The sequence below is a fragment of the Peromyscus leucopus genome, chromosome 2, assembly GCF_004664715.2.
Source record: "Peromyscus leucopus breed LL Stock chromosome 2, UCI_PerLeu_2.1, whole genome shotgun sequence".
Taxonomy (NCBI): Eukaryota; Metazoa; Chordata; class Mammalia; order Rodentia; family Cricetidae; genus Peromyscus; species Peromyscus leucopus.
Genome location: NC_051064.1, coordinates 125,334,234 through 125,360,401, shown reverse-complemented (window position 1 = coordinate 125,360,401; position 26,168 = coordinate 125,334,234). Strand labels below are relative to the sequence as shown.

Below are 26,168 nucleotides of genomic sequence, written 5' to 3'. Positions count from 1 at the left end.
CACAAAAGTATCCTGTGCTGCTTCTGCAAAGAGAAGAGGCAAGCTTTCTGGCGTGACTCGTCAGAAGACATCTGGCAGCGGGAAGCTGTACTGACAGGCCTTCCACTCTAGCAGTGTTACCTACACGTCAGAAGCCTCATTTGTGGGTCCCACCCACTCATGAACAGAGCAGCACAAGGAAGGAAAACCGTCCACAGCTCCTGCTGTTCTTTTAAATCCAACAAGAGTTTGCAAAGGAGACCTTCCCTATGCATCCAAGGGAGTTGGGGAAAGATGGACTGAAACGTGAAAACATACCTGTCTGCAGAGGATCATCTTGAATTGCAGGGTCATCTGAATTCTGGAACATGGATTCAAAGATGATTGCTGGTGAAATTGTGCTGAGGTCCTGGTCCTGTGCCTGACGGGGAGAAAGGTGAAATTCGTCATCCTGAGAAAGTCTTCCCCTTGACTAACATAAACAAAGCAGGGCACCTAGAATGACCTTTTGATGGGATTCCTGTTCCTTTCTCCCTTTTGTAGGTACTGGAGACTGAACACAGGGCCCAGCACACCTCAGGCAAGCATTCCACTCCCAGCTACCTCCCCAGTACTCATATTTTTTTGTTCTGAGACAGGGTCTCACTAAATGGCTCAAGCTGGTACTGATCTACTGCCGTGATCCTTAAGCACCAGGATCACAGGTGTGGACCATCACAGCCAGCATTCAGCTCCACCTCCTCACAGGACATGTGTTTCCCTGACACTGAGCCACGAGGAATCAGCAGCTCTGACCTGCAAGTTTTTGTACAAAGTTTCACTGGAATGTAGGCACTCACACAGGAAGGCTGTTTTCACAATATATCAGCAGAGGCAAGGAGCTGGGACACACTATGGGTTCCACAAAGCCTGAAATGTTTACTCTAGCATGTTTAAGTACAGGGGGCTTGGGGATGGGATGGGGTATACCCTGGACCCATATGGTGCTAACAATCATCTGTAACTCTAGTTCAAGGAGTTTCAACACCCTTTTCCAGCTTCCATGGGCAACAGTCATGCAGTGTGCAAGCAAAACACTCATGTACATAAAAATAAATCTAAATCTTCTAAACCCTGTTTAAAAAAAACCAAATCCTACATACAAATGAGATCGTAGTCTGAATATTACTGCTATAATATGCCTCATGGAAACTCACGTTAATTGAGCCAAAAGGATTCCTTTTTTAAAAAGAGAAAGAAACTCATGCTAGGGCTTAATTCCATAAAGCTTAGGGAGTCGGGATCAGGTAAGGTCACTGGGGTGAGGTCTAACACTCAGTGCTACTGGCTTCATAAAAAGGGAAAAGGCCAGGCCTGGCAGCACAAGCCTTTATCTAAGCAATTGGGAAGCAGAGATGGGTGAGTCTTCGTCAGTTCCACACTAGCCTGGTCTACACAGTGAGATCCAGGATAGCCGGTCTAAAAAAAAGAAAGAGACCAGGGCATACACACTGAACCTTCCTGCCAAAAAGGCCACCACTAAAGCCAGGTGTGGCACACACCTGCCGTCCCAGTATACCAGAGTCCAAGGCCAGCCCAAGTTCAAGGCTAGCCTGAGCTACATGTGGAGACTCCTGTCCCCCAAATAATGGAGGTGGGTTAAGGGCTCAGTCTGTGATGTGTTTGTCAATGGATGCCTAGCACCCACACCCCCACAAAATAAATGAATCAATATAAGCATGACAATAACAAAAGGCAGATACAGTGGTGCATGTCTGTGACCCCAGCACTGGGCAGGCAGAGTCAGGATGATTCTGGAGCCTGCTGACCAGCCAATCCAGCCACAGTGGTGAACTCCAGGTTCAGTAAGAGACCTTGTCCCCAAAACTAAAGTGGGAGTGACAGAGGGGGACACCTGACGATGACCTCTGGCCTCCACCAGCATGAGCATGACTGTACACCTGCACACACACACACCCTGCCCATCATGACTGTACACCTGCACACACAGGAATACACACACACACACACACACACACCCTGCCCATCACAAGTGTACACCTGCACACACAGGAATACACACACACACACCCTGCCCATCACAACTGTATACCTGCACACACAGGAATACACACACACACACCCTGCCCATCATGACTGTACACCTGCACACACACCCTGCCCATCACAAGTGTACACCTACACACACACACACACACACACACACCCTGCCCATCACAAGTGTACACCTGCACACACACACACACACACACCCTGCCCATCACAACTGTACACCTGCACACACACACCCTGCCCATCACAACTGTACACCTGCACACACACACCCTGCCCATCACAACTGTACACCTGCACACACACACCCTGCCCATCACAACTGTACACCTGCACACACACACCCTGCCCATCACAACTGTACACCTGCACACACACACCCTGCCCATCACAACTGTACACCTGCACACACAGGAACACACACACTCAGCTCATAATGACTGTATACCTGCACACACAGGAACACACACACTCAGCTCATAATGACTGTACACCTGCACACACAGGAACACACATGCATCCACCCATCAACTTTGGGCTTCCAGAACATGAGTCAAAGTAAATATCTTTTCTGTAAAACTTCGTCTGTGGTATTGTGTTATCAGCAATAGAACACAGACTGAAATAATTCCCTGCAGTTTGCCCCGTTTCTGTAGTAGTGACATAATCTTTCAAGGTCATTACAGAGTATCTATGACATTCTAACATGTGCCACAGTAAGAAATCAAACCAACCTAAGAACCTCAGTGAAAAAAACAGAGAAAGTCTTATACTTAACAAAATGCCAGAGGTCAAAGGCATTTAAAAACTAAAAGGTGGCGCTGCAGAGATGGTTCAGTGGTTAAGGACACATTGCTCTTGCAGAGCTCAGTTCCCAGTACCCATGTCTCACAACCACCTGGAACTCAAACTCCAGAGGAATCTGTGCTTCTGGCCTCCGTGGGTACCTGCACATACCTTGCCCATACAGACAAGATTTAACAAAATGAAAGGAAGCTACAATTCTGCCCACTGTCCACTTCCATTTCAGAGTTCTATATGAAAGTCCAGGAAAGCAGGGTGGCAGTAGGGCAGGACCGGAATGCTCTGACATCCTGGAGCAGATGCACCTGAGTCATCTAGACCGGTAAATCCTGGAACAGTGCAAGCCAGGGACCTCCAAAGTTTAAGTCAGGGTTAGAATACAGGTTTTATGTGAACTGCAAATAAAAGCAATCCATGGTGGCTCTTGCCTAAAACCGCAGGGTCCTGGAGACTGAGGATGAGCAGTATGTTAAAGCTGGCCTGGACTCCAGGGTAAGGTATTGTCTCAAAAGAACAAATTTAAAAATGAGGGGAAAACTGGGAAGGAGCAAGACAAAGAGGGACCTTGGGGATGGGTCAGGGGATAAAGGGTAAAGGTGTTTGCCACACAAGTGTGAAGACCTGAGTTTGAATACCCAGAAGACACAGAAAAGCTAGACAGAGCAGCATGAGCCTATGCGGTCCCAGCATTCCACAGCCAAAGAAATGGGAGACAGAATGCCCAGCTGAGAGCCCAGTGAGCCTGAGGGAAAAACAGCAGAGACTCTGCAGCCTCAAAGGAACAGGGAAGGTGAGGACCAACATCTGAGGTTATGCTGACTTGTGCACAGTGTTTTCAATAACATGTGGAGGGGGGGGAGGGAGGGAGGGAGGGAGGGAGGAGGGAGGGAGGGTGTGCACTCTGTATAAGAAGGGTTTTATGGCTCATGCTTATAATTCCAGATAGAGACAGGAGGACTGCTGTGAGTTTGAGGCCAGCATTGACTGACTATACAGCCAGATCCTATTTCAAAAGAAGACACTGTACTATAAATCAAAGTAAAACCTATCTTTGGGTGGGACTCTGTCCCAGCTGCCAGCTTATCATCTTCCAGGCACTCTGCAACAACTCTGCTCATGGGACAGAGAGCTCAAGGGCTGCCTTGCTGCTGGGCAGAACGTGTGACTGGGGCTGTCCCCCAGGGTGGGGGTCCTCAGTTACGGAACTGCTTCAGAGGCAATCACCCTACTCTGATTCCATCTGCTGCGAGAACCAAGGGGGAGCCAGGGGGGTGGTGCAGGCCCTTAATCCCAGCACATGGGAAGAGAGACAGGGGGATCTCTGTGAGTTCAAAGCCAAAACAAAACCAACCAACCAACCAAAAAGAAGTAAGGGGGAAGTGCAGTCACTGACTAACTGTATGAAGGAGAATGGCGGCAGCCTCTGCAGCAGCAGCAGCTCCAGCTCCCTACCCAGCTGTGTTAGGACTAGGGCCAAGGCTGGGACTTTCAGATTCTGCACTGTGTCCTGAAAAGTCAATCTCTCTCTCTCTCTCTCTCTCTCTCTCCACACACACAGAGAGAGAGAGACAGAGAGACAGAGAGACAGAGAGAGACAGAGAGAGAGAAAAGTAAAGAGGAAGGGAGGGAGAGAGTGAGAGAGAGGGGGAGGAAGGGGGGAGGGAGGGAGGAGGAAGGAAGGAAGGAGGAAGGAAGGGAGGGAGGGAGGAAGGGAGGGAGGGAGGAAGGAGGCAGGCTAGCATTGCTGCTTGAGCACATATAATCCCAGAGCTGTAGGAGGCCAAGACAAGAGAATCCCTCCAGCCCTAGTTCCAGAGCAAGGTACCTGCCATCCTCCTTTGACCTCATCTGTACACACATGTGCACACACCACACATACAAAAGAGAAAAGGAAGCAATGTGACTCTAGAGAGGCCTTCCTTGTGCAGCCCTAGCTGGCCACTGTGTAAATCAACCTCAGACTTGTAGCAGTTCTGCCTCTGCCTCCCAAGGGCTGGGATTACAGGTGTGCAACACCACACAGGGCTACAACTAATTTCTCTTTTCTTTTTTTGGCTTTTTTTTTTTTTTTGATTTTTCGAGACAGGGTTTCTCTGTGTAGCTTTGCGCCTTTCCTGGAACTCACTTGGTAGCCCAGGCTGGCCTCGAACTCACAGAGATCCGCCTGCCTCTGCCTCCCGAGTGCTGGGATTAAAGGCGTGCGCCACCACCGCCCGGCTCTTTTTTTGGCTTTTTGAGACAGGATTTCTCTATATAATAACTCTGTCTGTCCTGGAACTCACTTTGTAGACTAGACTGGCCTTGAACTCACAGAAATCCATTTGCCTCTGCCTCCCAAGGGCTGGGATAAAGGTGTGCACCACCACTGCTCAGCTACAGGGTGGATGTTGAAGCCCCCACCAGGCTTCAGAGCAAAAACCCCTGGTTGCAGAATTCGACTCTCCAAAGTAGAGGTCAGGACGGGCTGAGCTCTGGGTCAGAGCAGGAAAAACAGCAAGATCTGTCAAGGTCCAGATGACCTCAGAGCTCAGCAACCAAAGGCCCAGAGGCCATTCCCTGGTAGATCCAGCCCCTTCTCAAAAGGTTGGAGCAAACCAAGTTCATTTCTAGGACACCTATACACAGACACCCTTAAGATGACAATCTCATAAAAATTTACCACTTGATTCTACCAAGTCCCAATTGTTAAGAAACATCACATTAGCCTGACTGCTTTAAGGAACTGTGACCTTGGTTTGAAAGACTAAAAAAACTCTTTCCAAATCTGGGCTAACCTCTGGGTGCCAGGAGCATAGACAGACTCTCTCTCGACACAAGTAACCGTGATGGAAATGGCTTCACTTTTCACAAACTTCATACGGTTCTCATTTATCAGGTGTCTTTCCTGGTGGCCTCGCAGCTCTCCAAAGCTTCCAAGTCTTATGTCACAGTCCTGGCCAGCATGGACTTCTCAGCTATGTACTACAGTTCAATGTTGGGCTTCCAAATGGCTCTGTGTGTAAAGACTGCCCTTGCAAGTCTGATGTCCTTGGTTCAATCCCCAGGACCTAAAAGTTGTCGCCTGACCTCTGGATGTGTGCTGTGGCATGTATTCATACACGCAAGTGCAACATTTGTGCACATACATGGACTGATAAATAAGTGGTAAAGGAACACTGTACCCAGAAAGTCTTCGGCTGGGTAACTCAGAAGGCATCCTAGACATCTTGAGTATAAACTTTAGAAAATTTGTTCTGTGATATGAACGACAATCATATGGAATACTCAGTGTTTCCACCTTTGTTCTCCAGATGAAGCTATCTCCAACATAACAAGTGATTCTCTCCTCTTTCTTCATTGTGAAGTCTAATCTAAGAATCTCTTCATGTGGTTTCTTTGCATTCATTCAAGTGCACACGTGCACAGGAGCATGACACAGCATGGAGAGCAGAGAACAGCTCAGTGAAGCCAGTCTCTAGGCCTCTGGAGACGCCGGTGACTGGGCTTAGCTCACCAGGCCTGGCCAGTGCTTCCTCCACTGAACGATCGGGACAGACCCTGGTTTTGAATTATCTGACTTAATTTTCAGTTCTAAATGTTCTGTTTTTTTGTAGCATAGCTCCTTGAAGCGACAACCCTGCTGCCTGTACCTTACAAGTGTTAGGATGACAGGTGCTCACTTTAATGTCCATATATCAAGCTCAGCTTGGTTTCCTCTATTTATTGGGAAAAGGTCTCACTTATGTAATACAGGCTGACCACCAATTACTGGCAATCTTCCTGCCTCAGCTTCCCAAGTACTAGGATTAGAGGCATGCCCCACCACACCCAGTTTCGTTTTTAAATAGTTTCTATTTCTCCACTGAGACTTCCTATTTGCATAAACATATTCATTTATGCCCATGAGCCAATGTTAGCTATGAAAATTTTCTATCTGGGCTGAGGAATTAGTTCAGGGGTAGAATATTTGCCTAGCATGCAGCATGCATTAGGCCCTACATTAAAGTCCCCAGCACAACATGCATATATGCACTTGTGCGCGCACGCACGCACGCACGCACGCACGCACGCCCGGCCGGTGTAAAGTGAGGTGGAATTCAGGGCATTGTGCTTGCCTAAATCCCCAGCCCCCAAACACACTTTTTAATATCACTCTCAGCAATGCTGATTCTGTGGTTGTAAGGAGAGCCCAAGAGCACACACTTTACTATTTTCTTCTTGTTTAGGGACAGGTCTCATTGATACTCAGAATGGTCTCAAACTGCTAGGCTCCAGTGGTCCTCCTGCCTCAGTCTCCTATCAGTGACACTCAGTCAACTATCAGTGTGACGTACAGTCACACTCAGGTGAGAACCTACATCCTCATAGGTGCTACCTCTTGACTCTGTTAACTCGCACACTTTTAGAAAAGGTTTTCCAGTTCCGTATGGTGGCTCACACCGGTAGTCCCAGCATGTGGACGGATGAAGAATCAGCCTGCCTGGACTGTCCTGAGCTTGAGACCAGCATGGACTACAATGAATGAGCCTGTCTCAAAATACAAGACAATTGAGAAAAGGAAGCATCTTCCCACAACATTTCTAAGTCGTTCAGTCTATGTTTAAACACATCCAATTACATTATTTAGTATGAAGAGTGACAGAAAACTAGCCTGAGCACCAACGCCGAAACTGGTGTAGAGAAAACAGGACAACAGATGGACTGCATGAGCTCAGACTCCATGCAGTGGTCTGTCGGCACACAGTGAAAAGCACAGTGACGAGAAGACAGAGTGGGCTCTTCCCTGAGCAGAGGCCTGCCTGGCAAGGCCCTTCAAATGCCCACTAAGGTGAGCTGGGAGAAGGAAACAGGTGAGACGCAGGGTTGAGACAAGTCCAGGAACTCTGAAACTCTGGTACATCTAACTAGACTTCAAGTTCCTGGAGGCCAAGCCACACCTTCCTGGTCGCACAGTGGGCTGCACATGGCGGCTGCAACATTACTCAATGAATAGCTGCCTAAATTAGTAAACAAGAAATATTTTGGGACCAAAAGACCATCAAATGAATGATCTACGCCGGCAGTGGTGGTGCACGCCTTTAATCCCAGCACTCGGGAGGCAGAGACCGGTGGATCTCTGTGAGTTTGAGGCCAGTCTGGGCTACCAAGTGAGTCCCAGGAAAGGCGCAAAGCTACACAGAGAAACCCTGTCTTGAAAAACAAAAACAAAAACAAAAAAAAAAAAAGAATGATCCAGGCCAAAGGCATTCCCAGAGTAGAAAAAGAATCCTCCACATCAGCGACTGCACACAATTACATCTCGGGGAGTTCAGACTGGCCTCCAGCACCCCTCCTCAGGAATACTTACGGTACTGGAATTTTCTTGCAGTTCAGAATCCGTGGACAGAAGGCCCAACTCACTCAGATAAAGTGAGTGATTTGTATCCTGTGAAAGAAAAAATTGCAATTAAGCAAAAAATACAATAAATGAAAATTAGAGTGGTACATTACATACTAACATACTCGATCACCAAGTCCTGAAGGTTCCAAATGTCTCTACGTGTCACTTACGAAAGGTCAGACACATCCAGAGCAGGGGCTAAGTAGATAGCTCATTAAAAAGAAAACAAACACACACTGACACCCACACCCTCCATACTCCCATCAGAACGAACATCTCCGCTCCACCTCCAGTTCTTCTGAGGCAGGGTGTCACAGAACCCAGCATGGCTTCCAATTCTCTACACAGCCAAAGACGACCTTGAACTTATGACCGACCATCCTGCCTCCACCTCCCAAGGGCTGGGATTGCAGGTATGAGACATCGTGCTCAATTGTTTCTTAAAGCGGTTAGGAGTTGTTTGTTGTTGTCTGAAGTCTAGTTTAATTTTATGTGTGTTTTGCCTGCATGCATGTCTGTGTACTATGTGTGTGCTTGGTGTTCAAGGAGGTCAAAGAGAGCTTTGGATCACTTGAGACTTGAGCTACACACTGAAGTGAACCTCCATGTGGGTGCTAGGAATTGAACCCAGGTCCTCTGAAAGAGCAGTCAGTGCTCTGAGCCATCTCTCTAGCCAGTGGCTAATAGTTTTTAAATTATCTTTTGACTCAATTGAAAAAAAAAAGCATGAAATTACTAATATTTGTATAATTTCTCTCATCATTTATAAAGTGATTTCACATTACTCATTTGCTATTCAAGTAAACTGGAGAAGTATTATCTAATACTCTTATTTGAAATACGAGGGAGCTGACCCTATGACAAGGGCGTGATGTGCCCCGATATATATATATGTAATGAACAGAAGAGAAGCGTGTGCTTCTGACTGAGCAGTCAATTCTTCCATTAGGGGTCTCCATTCGGGCTCCCCAGGTTCCTCCTCAGAACGGTGCTCCGAGTTAACTACTCAAATCCTGCTACTCAGGCAATTCTGAACTCTGGATTCCTGAACATGAGCCACAATCCTTACCCCATAGTGGGATCCTGCGTATATTCAAGTGGGTCAGACCCTCCCACCCATGTATACATTCAACACATACAGACGACCCTCACCTCTCCACAGCCTGCCTTTCAGTTCCAGGTATCCATGGTCAACGATGAGTCAAAACTAAATCACAGAAATAAACCACCCTGAGTCTCAGACCGCATACCACTGAGGCGTATGATGCCATCGCGGGCCCTCCTATCCCTATCTCCCATACAGCCACAGTCCTACTCACACCAGTTACTCAGCAGCTGTCTTAGGGAATCAGATCACTTGTCTTGGTGTTGCTGGCTTATGTTCAAGCAATCTTTCTTTTTCTTTTCAAAAAAGATTTATTTCTTTTTATGTTTCAGAGTATTTTGTTTGTATGTATGTAAGTCCTGGGTGCCGTCAGAGGCCAGAAAGAAGAGAGCTCCAGATCCCTTGGAACTAGTATTGTGAGCTGCCATTTAGGCGCTGGGAATTGAACCTGGGTCCTCTGCAAAAGGACCTTTTTAACTTCTGTTCTTGACTGCTGAGCCACAACTTGAGCCATAGCAACACTTATTGTCTTTAACAATGGCCAAAGCACACGAGTGTTGCAGCAACTGAGCGTTGCGCACCGTCCCAGGCCAGGAACACTGATAAACAAGACAGTCTCCACACCTATCTGGCTTCCATTCTAGTGAAACCTAAAACAAACAAAACAAAACAAAAAACCACAGCACAGGAGATGAGTGCTCTGTGAAAAACAAGGAACAGCTTTTATGCTTTATGCTCTGGCCTTCTGGTCTCAGCTTGAGGGGCATCTGCAGCACAGAGGACAAGTTTCAGAAAACTGGTTCTCTACTTCCATCAAGTGGGGTTGTGGGAGCTGAACTCAGGCTGGCAGGCTTGGCAGCAATCACCTTTACCCACTGAGCCAGCCCATCAGCATAGGAATTACTCTTGTTTTAGATGGTTAGGGAAAGCCTTTCATATAAAAGGTATCTGAGTAGAAACTAAAGCAGGAGTGGAGCATGTGTGTCCGGCAGAGCGCGCAGCAAGTTTAAACACCTGGAGGGAAGAGTAGGCTTCTCTTAGTTTACCACAAAGAGGGTGATATGATGGAAGGAGAGGACAGGAAGTGGATGATGTCAGAGAAGTGACCAGGCCTTGAGGGTTACTGACAGGATTTGACCTCTCCTCTAATGACAGAAGCCGCCGAGCAGTTATACGAACAGACCTTGTCTGTATTATTGTTCAGACAGAAAGGGCTCTGGCTGATGGAGACCCATCATAGCCTGTGGAGCCCGGCTTAATACACAGGGGTACTGGGCAGGTAACTCCACAATCCAGGCAATCCTGGAACACACCATAAGCAGACTGAAGATACCAGGAAAATGATCGGATTCTAGACAGGGTTTCTGTTCTGTCTCACAGAGCCCAGTCAGGCTCTGAACTCTTGATCCTCCCGCTTTTAACCCCTAAACGCTGGGATTACAGGCAGACCCATCACACCCGGCTAGACTCTAGACATACTCTCCTGGTAGAGATGACCGACTGTTAGGGGCTATGGGATGTAAGTTGAAAAGGAAGGGTCCCCAAGACTTGCTTGGCCCTCCACCACTAGAGAAACTTAGCTGCCTCTGCTAATGTGTGAATGCTGTGAGAAGCAGGTTTGGACTGGTCAGGCTGGAGAAGATCAGTATTATCTGGGTGAAGATGTCAGCGGGAGGCTGGACAGACCCAGGCTGGCACTGTTAGTGTTAAGCTCAGGTCACTGCAGATGGCCCCTGAAGCCTCAGACCAGGAGTCATCCTTCTGCTGGACAGAGGGATGCAGGGATTCGCCCTTACAAGACTGAACCCTGGCACACCCAAGGCTCAGTGTGATGGCTCTTCTGTTTGTCAACTTGACCACATCTGGAATTAACTAAAACCCCTCAAAAAGGGATGGACATACCTGTGAGGGATTTTTTGTTTTTTGGTATAACTTGGATCATTTGAAGTGGGAAGACTCATTTCTAATCAGGATCTTTGAGGTGGGAAGACCCACCTTTAATCTAGATCAGTGGCTCTCAAGCTCTTTGTGGGGTGAACCAATCCTTTCACAGGGACCATTGGAGAACACAGATATTTACATTACAATTCACAACAGTAGCAAAGTTACAGTTATGAAGTTGTAACAAAAATCATTTTATGGTTGGGGGGTCCCCACAAATGAGGCACTGTGATAAAGGGAGGGCTGCAGCGGAGCTGGAGAGGTGGCTCAGGCCTGGCACCACTGATCTTTCAGGATGGGAGATCCGCCACGAATCTGGGCCACACCCTCTGCTGGAAGCCTACAGAAAGGACTAGGGAGACGAAGCTCTCCTTTGCCCGCTTCCTCCTGCCCCGGCTACCAAGTCCATTTCTTCACCGGCATAGAGCCTACTTCTTCAGGATTGTGTGTGTGTGTGTGTGTGTGTGTGTGTGTGTGTGTGTGTAGGAAGAGTGAGAGAATGAGAGAGAGATTCATTTTTTGTTACTCTCTCTAGAGAACCCTGGTTATTACACTCAGTGTTGTTTGCACAGCTACAAAACAAGGAACTGATTCTGATATGGCCTAGGGAGAGCTGGTTCTGCCTGGTTTTATCAGGTGAAGAACCTGAGGTGCCCAGCAGGGATCTGCCTAAGGCTATGCGGTTAGTGACAGAAGAATGGTCACAACTGGGGATGCTGAGCACCAGAGGCCACCCTCCTCACAACTGATGTCCCCTCGTCTCTAACAATGCAGGCCTTAAGAGGCTGGCTCTGGAGTCGCACTCATGACAAGCTGCTATTTAATTTCTCCTTGCTCCAAGGCTCTTTGGTTTTGGGGTTTGGTCTTGTTTTGTTTTGTTTTGTTTTCGAGACAGGGTTTCTCTGTGTAGCCCTGGCCGTCCTGGAACTCACAGAGATCCGCCTGCCTCCGCCTCCCAAGCGCTGGCATTAAAGGCGTGCGCCACTGCGGCCGGCCCTCCAAGATTCTTACTCAGTAGTGTGCGAATGGTGACAATCCGAGGTCGTGATGAGGCAGCACCGGGACCAGACTCGGGCACGCATTAACATTCAACAAATATTAGTTATCAAATTATTACCGAGGGCTCAGAGTCCTTTCACTGTCTATTGTGTGTGTCGGTGGGGCCACAGCACACACGTGGAGGTCAGAGAACAACTTGCAGGAGTTGGTCCTCTACATTCACCATGGTTCAGGGATCAAACACAGGCCATCGGGCTTGGGGCGATCACCTTTACCCACTGAGCCTTGAACCAGCACTGAGAGGGCTTTACAAAAGATCCTTGTGTAAAAACTAGAAACCACAGACTTCTGAGTGTGCTGTCTCTCCACAAGTATAAACCTTATTTCATACTTTCTGAATCTCATTACTCCAAAGGGGACCAATGACTAAGTCAGCCTGGAGCTGGGGAGAGATCCAGGCTGGAGGGCTAAAAGCCGGAGAGGCCAGGCCAGAGCAGATGAGGCGCAGTCTGGGGAGGGAGGAGAAAAGGTGCTAAAAACCACTGGTCACTCACTGCAAAGACTCAGACAAAACCAGAAGCGGACTCAACGGCGTAAATCCAGACCAGATACAGTCTCAAGGCAGAGCGCACAGACTCCTCTCCCAGCTTCCATTCTTCCCCCACAAGACAGTAAGATAATGGTAGGACTCTCTTTCTCGGATGAACAGATTTAGGTCACCGATTCCTACCAAACTAGAAGGAGCAAGAGGGCTGGCAAGATGGCTCAGTAGGCAAAGGCTTCTGTGCCAAGGCTGAGGACCTGAGCTCAATCCTTGTGACCCACACGGTGGGAGGGGAGAACCAACTTCCATGACTGTGTACTCGAGTGCACACAATTAACAAAATGTAAAAAAAAAGGGGGAGGGGAGCACAAACATCCCAAGATCTCTCTAAAATGGAGCTGTAGGAGAGCAAGATGGACAGACTTACAAGAATAACAAATGAAGCCAGGTGGTGGTGGTGGCGCACACCTTTAATCCTAGCACTTGGGAGGCAGAGGCAGGCAGATCTCTGAGTTCAAGGCCAGCCTGGTCTATAGAGTGAGTTCTAGGACAGCCAGGGCTACAGGGCTACCCAGAGAAACCCTGTGTCAAAAAACTAAAAAAAAAAAAAAAGAAAGAATAACAAATGAGGAAGCTCAGAGTTTGAGGGAGAGCTGGCTCGGTGGTTAAGAGCACTCGCTGCTCTTGCAGAGGACCCAGGTTCAGTTCCCAGCCCCGACACAGTGGCTCTCAACCAGCTGTACCTCCAGTTCCAGGGGATCCAATGCCCTCTTCTGGCCTCCAAGAGTACCAGGTACACAGGTGGTGTATATACACAAGTTCATGGAGGTAAACACCCATCCACATAAAATAAAAAGAACAACAGACCAAATCTCCTAAAACTCACAGAGACCTCCCCTGCAGCTCAGTGTCCTCAGGCAGGCGCTCTCAAACCTTTTATTCTTCAGACAATCAAAGGGGCAAGGGAACCCTCTAGACTAAGCCTGGCTCTCTGATGTTGACAGACGTGTGAGGCAACATTAGTTTCCATTCCAAAGGCAGGACACTTATCACCTACCGCACTCACGAATGGGACAATGACACTATCTTAAGAGTTCCACGCCAGGCGAGAGGCCCCGTGCCCATAATACCAGCACATGAAAGACTGAGATAGGAGAATTATGTGGCTTGGGTGAGATTTTTGTCTCAAAACAAAACAGAGCTCCAAACCACTGGGCTGGAATGACAGCTCAGTCCATAGATTTCAAGACTCTAAACCTATGGGGTTTTTTGTTTTGTTTTGTTTTTTAAAGCTGGGGTGTGGAACACACTTGTAATCCATACACTGGGAAGACATGAGACAAGATCCCAAAGCTCTCTGGATGGTCAGCCTAGTCTACTTAGCGAGTTCCATGCCAATGTGAGAACCTATCTCCAAAGGATAAAAGGAGAGCGAGACAGCAGCTGAGGAGCAACATTTAAGGACATCCTCTGATCTCCAGCAGGTGCACACGAGGGCCGTATTGCCCAGTATGTACCCTTACATACATGAACACACATGGGGACTGGTAAGAGAGAGACTGCCCAGGCTCTGGAAAGCCAGTCAATGGCACCTTCTCCCCCACGCCTGCTGGAAGGCAACACAGCAGAGCTAAGCAGATGAACGGGGAGGCTGGTGACATTTCCGGCTCCCACCATCCCATGGCAGAGGCACACAGATCCCGACCCATCTTTTCCCCTCTAGGTAACCGAGGACTCAACAGCTGTAAACAACCGCTGCCCTGCAGGCCCCAGCGTAGCGCAGCAGACAAGACCATACCTCTGATCCATTGTGTTGTGGAAGTGCACTGTAGGCCGTTCCTTTGTTATCGTGACCTTTCATGTGACTTTTGAGACTGTACTGAGTGCTAAATGTCTTCTCACAACCGTTGCTGGGGCAGAAGAAGGGTCTTTCGCCTGCAGGAATGCAGGAACCATGTTAGTTTCACCACGAGGCAAGCTCTCCCTTCTAACAACGCGAGGAGGGTCTGAGCAAGAGCTCTTCAAAACTGAACCAACTGAGCAGCCTTTCTCAGTCTTGAAACCCAGTGCTGACCAAAGCAGCAGCGGTGGCCCGCCTCCCAGCTCGTGGCCCGCCTCCCAGCTCTTCCGAAGGGTTATGTCTGGTTTCATGGCTTAAGGCTGAGTTCTTGACTCTGTCCTTAGATTCTTCATGAAAGAAAACAGGCACTGTAGGCGAAGGCCACGCTGACTGTGCTCGCTCTCTTCCTAGTTCTACAGGTCTCAAGAGAAACCTGGATAGGTCTGCTGAAGGGTTAAAGGAAAAATGGAGAGTACGCCAGGCTAAGTCGGTGACCTTTAATCTGGGCACTGATGAGGCAGAGGCAAGTGGATCTCTCTAGTTCTAGGCTAACCTGGTCTACTGAGGCAGTTCCAGGACAGCCAGGGCTACATGGAGAGACCCTGTCTCAAAAAACAGCAATAACGCTGGACCCCAACCCCCCCCCCCAAAAAAAAAAAAAACAGAAAGAAAGAAAGAGAGAAAAAAGGAAAAGAACGGTAGCCAGCCTCAACTCACCAGTGTGCGTCCGGACGTGAGTTTTGAGGTGGTGGCTTGCCGCAAACGCTTTCCCACAGCCATCGTGGTCACACCTAAACAAGTTGTTTACACAGACAGACAAGTCATTCCACAACAGAACTCGATCCTGAAGAGCTCGTGCGTGCACACCAGAGCAAATGTTTGGAACGCTAGGATCTGATCAGTCACAGTGGTTTTAGAGGCGGGAATGAGAGGACTTGGGAAAAAGACAAAAAATCAGGGGTAGGTTCGCAAGACGGCTAGGCCAGGTAGAAGGACTTGCCACAAAGCCTGATGTTCTGGGTTCGGATCCCTGGAGCCCACATAATAGGGCAGAAATAACTCTATCAAGTCGTCCTCTGACTGCCACATGTGTACTGTGATATACAAACACACACACACACACACACACACACAGACACACACACACACACTAAATGAATGAATAAATAATAAATAAATGTAACAAAAAGGGAAGGAAAAGGAGGCACATCTGGAATCATCAGGAGCCGAGAGTCCTGTAGGTAAGGCAAGTGTTTAGCATCCTAGCAATAAAAACCTGGCTGATTACTGGACAGAACTGTGCTGACAGTGACAATCTCTGTGGAAAATCTATGGCCACTGAATTATTATGCATATCAAGGGTGGTAAAGAGAGCTGGGCCTATAGACATACATCTGCAATCATAGTACCCAAGAGGCCGAGGCAGGAGGAGGCTCACAAATTCACAGATAGCTTGGCCTACAGAGCGAACCTTGTTTCAAAATGGGGGAGAAAAAAAAAAGAAAGTGGTATGCATGGAGCTGGAAATACAGCATAAAAACACAAACCAAATGCAAAGCACTGGTGTGGCTGTAGTCAAGAACTAGCCACAATCCTCAGTACTTAGCTGACCCCCTCCCCATCTCAGACAAGGTCTCATGAATCAAAGGCTGGCTTTGAACTTTGAACTCTGTAGCTAGGATTACAGGCACGCACCACTATACCAGCTTATGCAGTGCAAAAGCTTAGGACCAGGGCATCATGAATGCTAGGTGAGCTATACTTCTAGTCCCCACATACTCTCTTGATAATCAAAGCCAGGAATAACCTTCATCTCCTCAGGATTACTAAGGCATTCATCACATGCTTCCTTTATGGCATCTCTTATTTCCAATCTTATTTCATCTCTGTGTGCATTGGGGCGAGGGTGTTTGTCTGAGGCAGGGTCTCACTATGTATCCCTGGCTGGTCTGGAGCTCACAGAGATCTCCCTGCCTCTCTATCCCCAGTGCTGAGATTAAAGGTGTATGCCACCAAGCCAGATGTGTGCATATTTTTTAATCTGCTTTCTCAAAGGCAGGGTTTGTGTAGTTCTTCACATTGCTTTAGTTGTTACATAGCAAGAATTTATTATTTACATATATGACCAAAGAGATTTTTTTATATATCTAAACATCTTATTTATTTAAACAGAAAGTTTCTTTAAAGCCTTTTGATCTTTAATCACATACAATCATCATTGTATATATCTAGGTCTCCTCTAATATTCAAGACAAAACTGTTTTAATCATCACAAAAATAAATGCATGTACCTATACAAAAACAGGAGTCCCCCCAGCAACCTGGTGGAGGTGGATAAGCCTCTGCAGAATAACCAACTGGACTTTAACCTCCTGTTTTTAAAGGGGCTGAGACTCAGGAATGTATCTGTAATTTAAAACCTCATTTCATTTCATTGGTATCTGAGAGCTAGCTGGTCCTAAAGATTTTTCAACTGCCTCCCAGTGAGCTAAGGAGGATGAATGACTTGAAAAAGGAAGGGTGGCATATTTGATGCCATAACTTTAAGCAGTAGCCCCTGTCAGAATTCACTGACATTGTTTATGGGAAATCTCCAACAAGACTTAAATCACAGTTATGGGGATCCTTACAAACTGATTACCTTATGAAAAGTCATATAGTCATCTGAGGCTGCTTCTGAACACTTACTGAAGGCCTGGAACCATGCCACGTGTTACATGCAATCAGAGGAAAAAGAGGATGGTACAAGCCACCTCACGCTTACAGACTTTTCTATTGTGGATGAGGAGGCTGGGGAGACGGCTCAGGAGTCAAGAGCCTTTACTGTCCTCATAGAGGACCCAAATTTAGTTCCAGCTCCAGGGGATCTGACACTCTCCTCTAGCCTCCATGAGTACCAGCACACACATGACATGTACTCACACAGATACACATACTTAGAAATAAAAATAAATTTTAAAAATAGGATTTTGATGTATCCACATAAAAAGCATGTGGTTCTATATGTATACAAACATGAGATATTAAAAGCAACAGCAAATACGTAACAGAGTAGAGCATGCAGACCACATTAAGCTAAGCCTCTTCCTCTCACCTTCCCTCATGAGCATGCTCAGAAACAATTTAAGTCTCCTTTCTTAGGTAGGTCTCCCTTCTCCACGCTCAAGCCACTTTGGCTGATTCAGACACTGCCTACAACTCTGTTCCTCCGTCCCACTCAACTAAGGATGTTTAGTTTTGTTTCGGGGAAGGGGTGTTGACACATGGTCTTATCTGTAGCCCAGGCTACATCCCCCACCCTTGACTAAGGATCTCAGTACTTCCCTAGTACAGAGAAAAGTATCTACCATATAAACAGCTTTTAAATAATGCAGGAATAAAGGAGGCAGAATGGCCGGCCATCACCCAGGGAAAGATGCTTTTGAGCCCGCTTGCCCTCCTCCCACCCACGGAAGGTGATCACCCTGTGGGAAGCTAACACCACTGAGGACGGAAAAGGGTAAGGGAGTTTTTTTCCTACTTTGAAAACTTCCTATCGAGATGCCCGCTGAGACTGGTCAGTGAAAACAGAAAACAGCAAGGCCTACCGAAATGGCTTTTCTCCTGTATGGGTTCGAATGTGCTTCCGCAGGTCACTGAGTGTGGTGAAGTACTTGCTGCAGCCTTGAGATTCACAGTTAAACGTTTTCCCTGTGTGAAGCCTCTGATGTGCTTTCAACCTGCAAAATGTCCCAGAGAAATGTCCCATGCAGAAGGTACCACACACAGAGCCCCCCAGTGCCAGCCTGACACACTCTGGGACGAGCGCACAAGAAGGCTACACCAGAGCACATTAGCAGCCGAAACTCACCCAAAGAGAAATGCAGAGATGCAATGGCACAGGGGTGTGAGCATTAATTCCTCAGAGACAGACCCCTTTGGGCTCAAGTCCTGGCTCTGAACTGCTAGCCAGGGACCCTGCAGAACTGCTCTGTACTTCTGTTTACTCAGTGGCTCTTCTGGGGACCAGCACTTAGAATTGTGCCTTGCACAGTGCACCCATCAGTGTCAGCCATTATTACTTCCCCCACCAAGTACTAACCAGGACCAACCCTGCTTAGCTCCTAGGATCAAACAAGACCAGGCACTTTCAGAATGGTATGGTCTATTATTTTGTTATTTTATGCCTAATACTGAAGATCTGTGTATGTCTCCTGACACAAACATGGAAAAAGAAATAGACATCAAGTGGCCAACTCCCCACCTCTCAGGATAGAAGAAAGTTGTCTCCAAGGCTTTGTGCCAACTTAGCCTTGTGCCAATGGGAAGACTACTCTATGCCAACTACTAAAATCCCAAGGCCACGCTCTCACTCTTTGAGATGCAAACCTACACACAGGTGTGCCAACATTTCCCCAGCCCGTGGTACATCTATTTTTAAGTAGTAGGTTCTGATAATTCATTTTAAATAGGTGAGCACAGCTATGCTCGCCAAAGTCCCCAAAGCTGTCATAGGCAGGGAGAAAGCGTTCTGCGGTCCCAAGCTCAGCGTCAGGAGGCTGGCAGAGCCATGGGGAGGCTGACCTGTACAGTGTGTTGAATGCCTTCTCACAGCCCTGCACATCACACTCAAATGGCTTCTCCTTTGTGTGCACTCGCACATGGATCCTGAGGCTGTAGGAGGTGAGGAAGGCCTTGCCACAGCCCTCCTGGTTACAGACGAAGGTGTACTCTCCTCGGTGAGTCTTCTGGTGGGTGCGGAGGTTGCCTGCTGTGCTGTAGGTGCGGGGGCATCCCTCAAAGGTGCACTGGTACCGCTTTACCTGACAGAGGACATGGAACACCGTATCAGTAGGGCAAACAGCCGCCCAGATCTCACGTCTCCACCCTGGGATAGGGTCTCATCAAGCACAAGCTGACGGCAAACTTGTAGCCCTTAAACTTCTGATTCCCCACCATTTCCTCCAGAGAGCTTACATGCATGTGTCAGCATACCAGATCTGTATACGGTGCTGGGGACTGAACACTGGGCTTTGTGTATGGTGGCAAGCACTTGACCAACTGAGCTACAACCCAAGCCCTAAGTCTATCTTTTTAAAAGCTTTTGTAGGTAGACGGAGAGCTGGCTCAGCAGTTAAGAGCATGCACTGCTTATAGAGGACCTGAGTTCTCTGAATCCACATCAGGCAGCTCACAACTGCCTATGACTCCAGCTACAGGGGGATCTGTCATCTATGCCTCCATGGGCACATACACTTGCCCTGCAAACATCCACACACACAGTCATAAACACACATGTAACTAAAAATTATATATACATATATGTTTTTCAAGACAGGGTTTCTCTGGCTGTCCTTGCCTCTGCCTACCTCTGCCTCCCAATGCTGGGATTAAAGTCATGGCCACCACTGCTTGGCATAAACTTTTTTTTTTTTTTTTTGGTTTTTCGAGACAGGGTTTCTCTGTGTAGCTTTGCGCCTTTCCTGGAATTCACTTGGTAGCCCAGGCTGGCCTCGAACTCACAGAGATCCGCCTGGCTCTGCCTCCCGAGTGCTGGGATTAAAGGCGTGCGCCACCACCGCCCAGCTTTGGCATAAACTTTTAAAAATAAATAAAATAAAAGTTGTTTAAGGATTAAGAAAAAAAATTTTGGGTGGTGGTGGCACACACCTTTAACCCCAGAACTCAGGAGGTGGAAGCAGATAGATCTCTGTAAATTCATGGCCAGCCAGTATACAGAGGAAACCCTGTCTCAAAAACAAAAACAAAACAAACAAACAAACAAACAAAAAAAAGCAACAACAATAATAAAAGGATTAGGAATAATTTGTGTAAGGTATTTTAATACAGTAACTGACACATAAAGTATCCTATAATATAGCTCATACCACAGAACAAAGGATAGATGGGGGAGAGCAGGCAGCATTTACCGCTACCATACTAACCAGTGAAAAGACTTGGTTGGCCAAAGCAGCATTTACCGCTACTATACTAACCAGTAAAAGACTTGGTTGGCCAGTGGAGAAAAGCTAGAGCAAGGGAAGTCACAGCAGCTAAAAGAAAAAGGGTCTCATGGGAAAAAAAAAAAAAAAAAAAAAAAAAAAAAAAAAAAAAAAAAAACGACTAAAATGATAAACGTCAGAGTAAACAAAGTAAGGGCCAGGGAAAACCACCAGACCCTCCACCACACCCTCCAACACACACACACACACACACACACACACACACACACACACACACACACACACAAAGATTCCCTAATGAATTAGCCAGACCCTACAGTGCCGGGGTGGGAGTCTGGATGGTGGTGAAGTAGAGTGAGCAGCGCAGGACCAGTACTTCGGGGCTGAGCTGAGGGCTTATTTCTAGAGGGGAGAAAGTCCTAGAAGAGCTAGGATGGTGGTGCATACCTGTGATCCTAGCACCCGGGAGACTGAAGCAGGGGGATTCTGTGAGTTTGAGGCCAGCCAAGGCTGCATTACAAGACTCTGTCTTAATGTCTGAGCTATTGTTACAACCCCTACGTCCCAACAAAAGGAAAATTCTGGAGGAAAGTGAATGAAGGCCTCAAAAGGAGCACACACAAGAGAAAGACAGTCTTTAAAAGCCCCATGGAGTTGGGGTACAGTTAGTGATAGAGTGCTTGCTCTTGGTGGGAGGTATCCGGTGGAGCACAACTTTAATCCCAGCATTTGAGTGGGAGAGGTAGGTGGATATCCGAGTTCAAGGCCAGCCTGGTCTATAAAGCAAACTCCAGGACAGCCAGGGCTACACAGAGAAACCCTGTTCTGGTTAAAAAAAAAAAAAAAAAAAGGAACACATGGTGGGAACCTTGGGTTTGATTGGCACAGAGATGACAAAGTAAAGCCTGAGTGGAGGGCCAGAGCCTCAGGGAGGAGAGAGCAGCACTTTCAGAAAGTGTTTCTTCAGAAAGGGTGGCTGGGCCAAGGATGGGTGTAAGCAGGGCGGACAGTTTTCTGTCAAGTATCAGAGAGAACCCATGCTGAACTTGACGGTCTGTCACTACACAACCCCTGCCCTGCACGTTAAAAGTAGCCACGGACAACTGAACACTGCCATGTTTCAAAACCATTTATGGACACTGCAGTTTGAATTTCATATACTGTTCATGCATTCTGAGCTATCATCTTGATCTGGAAAAGAACACTAGAGCCAGGAGAACTGGGACAGGCACAGCTGAGGGGCAGGGTGCTTCCCCAACGCGTGCTCAGCAGCCCTGGGTGCTGCTCCCAACAGGACACTAGGTGTGCCAGCAACCTTAGCATGTAGGATCAAAAGTTCAGGGTTGGCCAGGTGTGGTGGCCTTGATCCTTGATCCCAGGGCTTGGGAGGTAGAGACAGATTGGTTTCTGTGAGCTTGGTGTCATTCTGGTTCACATAGTTTTCCAGGCCAGTCAGGGCTCTACAGTGAGATTCTGCCTCAAAAATAAAATAATAAATTCAAGGTCATTCAGTTATCCTTAGCTTTACAGAAAATCTGAGGCAAGACTGGGCTACCTGAGAGCTTTACTTTAAAAATAAAGTAAAAGGACGAGCTGTCCAATGATGGTGCCCACCAGCAGTTTGATCACTACCTCAAGGAACTGATTCTGCCTATCATGTGGGCTGTGCCAAGAAAGGGGAGCCAGAGTGCCACACTGCTATGCTGGCAGATGAGGATTCTGTGGACTGGGATGAAGACCACCCCCCACCCACGGGCGAAGAGTATTCCTAAGTTCTTTACAGCTCCAAGCTCTACAGATTCTTCAAGTATATCGAGAATTGAGATATTACTAAAACAATGTTAAAAAGAAAACAAAAAACGGGGCTGTGAAGGGGCCCAAAAATGCAGAACCAAAGAGGTATTGTATAAGATCATAATCTGGTTGTACTCAAAGATCAGAACTACAGAGCCTTAAAAATGGCAATAGATACAGATGTCACTGCCCTAGAAAAATCTGTTAGCTAATGGTTCTTAGGACAGGTAGGACTCATAATTGAGTCCTATCATTGGTACTTGTGAAGGGGGGAATGTGAAGGGGCCCCAACATAGCTTGACCACACAGCAGCCATGACAAGTTTAGGGGCCTAGACACAGCTCCTGTGACAGGATTTCTGGCAGGCAACACCCAGATCCAGGAAAAAGCCTTAAACTGATACACCCAGGGATCCTCCACCCAGAGGTGAGGAAGTACCTGACATCCCAAACATTCCAACCATTAGATGAGGTGTCCCTGAGTCTAGCACACACCTATTTTTTGTTTTACAGATACCCCTAGACAACTGTCAGCCAATCAGGGTCCTGAACCCTGGAAATCCCCTCACCCTAACCTCTGCTATGATAAAATTCCCACCCTGCCTGGGCTCAGGGCTCTTTGCTCTCACCACTGCGTCAGACAGACAGAGGGACCAAGCCCAGGAGCTTGAATAAAGGCTCTTTGCTTTTACATACGGGGAAAATAAATAAATAAATAAGTAAAAGAAAAACAAAAACTGAGGCCAGAGTTGTGGCTCAGTTAGTGTTTGTCTGGCATGCTTGAGGTTCTGGGTTCAAGCCTCACAAAAACAACAAATGGAAACCACTGTCAGGAGCTGAGAAGATGCTTCATGGGTAAGAGTACACACTGCTCTTGCAGAGGACCTGAGCTCAGTTCCCAACACTCATGGACTCTGAAGACTCTGCCTTTCAAATACACTAACAAAACTAAAAACTTAAAAAATAAAAGACACATTAGCTTTAGAGCCATGGTTCTCAGCCTTCCTAACGCTGCGACCCTTTAATACAGTTCCTCACGCTGTGGTGACCCCAACCACAAAATTATTTTTATTGCTACTTCATAATTGTAATTTTGCTACTGTTATGAATCATAATGTAAACATCTGTGGTTTCCAACAGTCTTAGGTGACCCTTTGGAAAGGGTTGGTTGCGTGACCTACATGTTTTGAAGCGGTACTCTAGAGCTATAAAACCAACCATTAGGTTTAGGGTTAAAGGGATTCAGCCTGTCAGCCAGTTTGCTCGATAGGGAAGGAGGGGCACTGACTCCCTCCTACCCCGCCCCCTCTTCTCTCCAGCTTCTACGACCTTGCACAAGCACTCACTCACCTACTAATGGGCTACCCTACCCTTCCACTGCCACACAGGCTGTGCACTGCCTGCCCTGAACTGAATCCCTCAGACGATGTCTCAGTGCTCCACAAGGCCTCTCACTGGAAAGTCCCAGAGTCTAGGCAGGATAGTCAAGGGTATTCCCAGGGCCTTTCGACACTTTCTGCTGTGTGACTCAGGAACCAGGCAAGCAGAAGGGTCAGCCTAGGCCTAAGGCACAGCACACTATCCTCAGTGACTCTCAGTCCCCGCCCCTTTCCTGTGCTCTTTTCTCCCTTTCCTGGAAATGTCTAGTTCCTTTCTTTGCTCTCCTGAGCCTCTCTCTTCCCTTAATTCAAGTCTCCATCCCTCCAAGGTCCCCCATGATCCTCCATGTCTACCCAACAGTGACCTTCTCTAAATGCCAGGACTATGGAACTACCATCCAGCTGACACTCACTTACACTAGTCATCCTCTCATGTCAAAACTATCACAGAAGGGTAGGAAGGAGGGAGGATCCTGTCTGCAGCCTAAGGCCCATCACAGAGGTGAGAGAGAAGAACAGAACTTCATTCTTGAGTTGCCATGGCAACTGACAACTTTGTAAGTGACTTTGTAAGAGGGCAGGCAATGGCCTCTCACTCCCTAGCCTGCTCCCATCTCAATTCTTGTACTTGGCCAACTCCTTCCGCTACTGGATGTTTCTTCCTCAAGGCCTCTCCCTGACTGGCCCTTAGCCCCAGTTCTGAATGTGACAGGCTCTCACAGCTTCCCGGGCCACCAGCCCTTGGAATCTGGGGATCTGCATTCATGGATTCAGCCAATTACAGACTGAAAATGTTCAGAATTAAAAAAAACAACAACAACACAGTGCCTGGGCTGAACATGTGCAGAACCACCTATCATTCCCTAAACAACAGTTTCTAGAGCATCTCTTTGGTATTAAACGTGTCATAAGTAGGCTAAGCTAATTTAAAGTATACAGGAGGAGGCCACAGCGGCCAGATGGCTCAGTGAATGAAGATGCTCGCTGGTGAGATCAATCCTTGGGACGCATGTGACGACGGATTGGAGAGAAGTTGTCCTCTGACCTCCACATGTGCCTACACGCAAATAAATCTCTTCAATATTTAAAATATACAGGAGAATGTACACAGGCTACATGCAAACACTGCGATCCTTTACATAAGAAGCCTGAGTATCCACGGATGCCTGAGAAAAAGCTGTGTTTCCAAAATAATCCCCAGTGGAGAGACACCACCTTTTCCTTAAAGTGCAAGATATATAATTAAGATTAACCAATTATATAATTAAACAATTTCCATTATCACCTTTAGTTGCAAGGCAAGCAGGACCTGGAAAACAGGCACTAAGTAAACCCTCACTGAACTGAATGAACGGCTGCTTCTCATCTGAACTGTGAACTGCAGGAGAGCAGGGCTAGCGCTCTCTTGCTCACTGACAACAACCTCAGAGACTAGACTTGTGCAGAAGTGCCACTCACTCCACTTATATTGTGAATGAAACAGACCCGGCAAGACTTAATGATAAAACCCACATAAAAGCCTCTCGGCCATGAGGGTCACCATACTCTCAGGACTCTGGAGACTGAGACAGGACTGCCAGGGCACGACAGCTAGCTAGGCAAGCTGGAATTGGTGAGTTCCAGGTTCAGCGAGAAATACTGCCTCAGTATATAAAGTGGAGAGTGATCAGGAAGACCCTGGACATCAATTCAGCTTCCATGTACACACACATGCACTAACATATGTGAATATACCTGTACAGCATACCCCCCACACATACACATACAAACAACAACAAACCCCAAGACAATCAGGTGGGAAGGGAAGTTTTGAGCAGGATGTCAGCCAGGTCAAATGTAGCAAAGACCACTGATTGATAAGACCAGCACCAGCGTTAAACTATGGGGCAGTGGCCAGAACATGAGCAGTCAGCCAATGATGCTTCCAGAAAAATTTGGCAGAGTAGAAAGGGAGAGAGACCCAGGACAGAAAGGTAGGAAAGCACTGAGATCAGGAAAGGTACTGAAAGACAGGACAGAAATTGGTTATAGTGGCACTCAGGAGGGCTGACCCAAGATCAAGTCCAGGCTGGGCTACATATACATCAATAAAGACCCTAGCTCAGCCAGTGGTGGTGCACACCTTTAATCCCAGCTCTTGGGAGGCAGAGGCAGGTGGATCTGTGAGTTTGAGGCCAGCCTGGGCTACAGAGCGAGTTCCAGGATAGCCAGGGCTACTCAGAGAAACCCTGCCTCAAGAAAAAAAAAAAAAAGTAAAATAAGTGGTGTTGTAGACTAGATGTCTTTTCTCCCAATAATAAACTGAATAAATGATCTCATTTCATCTGGAGACAGTAAGTGGCCATCACTGTTTAGTATCTTTCAGAATTATTTTAAAATAGCAACAAATTTCACAAAAAGGGAAACCCGAACCACCTCAAACAGGATCAGA

General features: G+C 47.3%; 1 protein-coding gene across 1 annotated transcript in view; it reads right to left on the bottom strand.

Moving 5' to 3' along the window:
- Window positions 1-26,168, bottom strand: part of Mtf1 (metal regulatory transcription factor 1) — a 51,579-nt gene that overhangs the window by 11,592 nt on the left and 13,819 nt on the right. Inside the window, 6 exon segments of the mRNA XM_037202922.1 lie at window positions 298-400; window positions 8,162-8,239; window positions 14,582-14,718; window positions 15,341-15,414; window positions 18,211-18,342; window positions 19,187-19,425. Coding sequence (XP_037058817.1) covers window positions 298-400; window positions 8,162-8,239; window positions 14,582-14,718; window positions 15,341-15,414; window positions 18,211-18,342; window positions 19,187-19,425 — 763 coding nt within the window.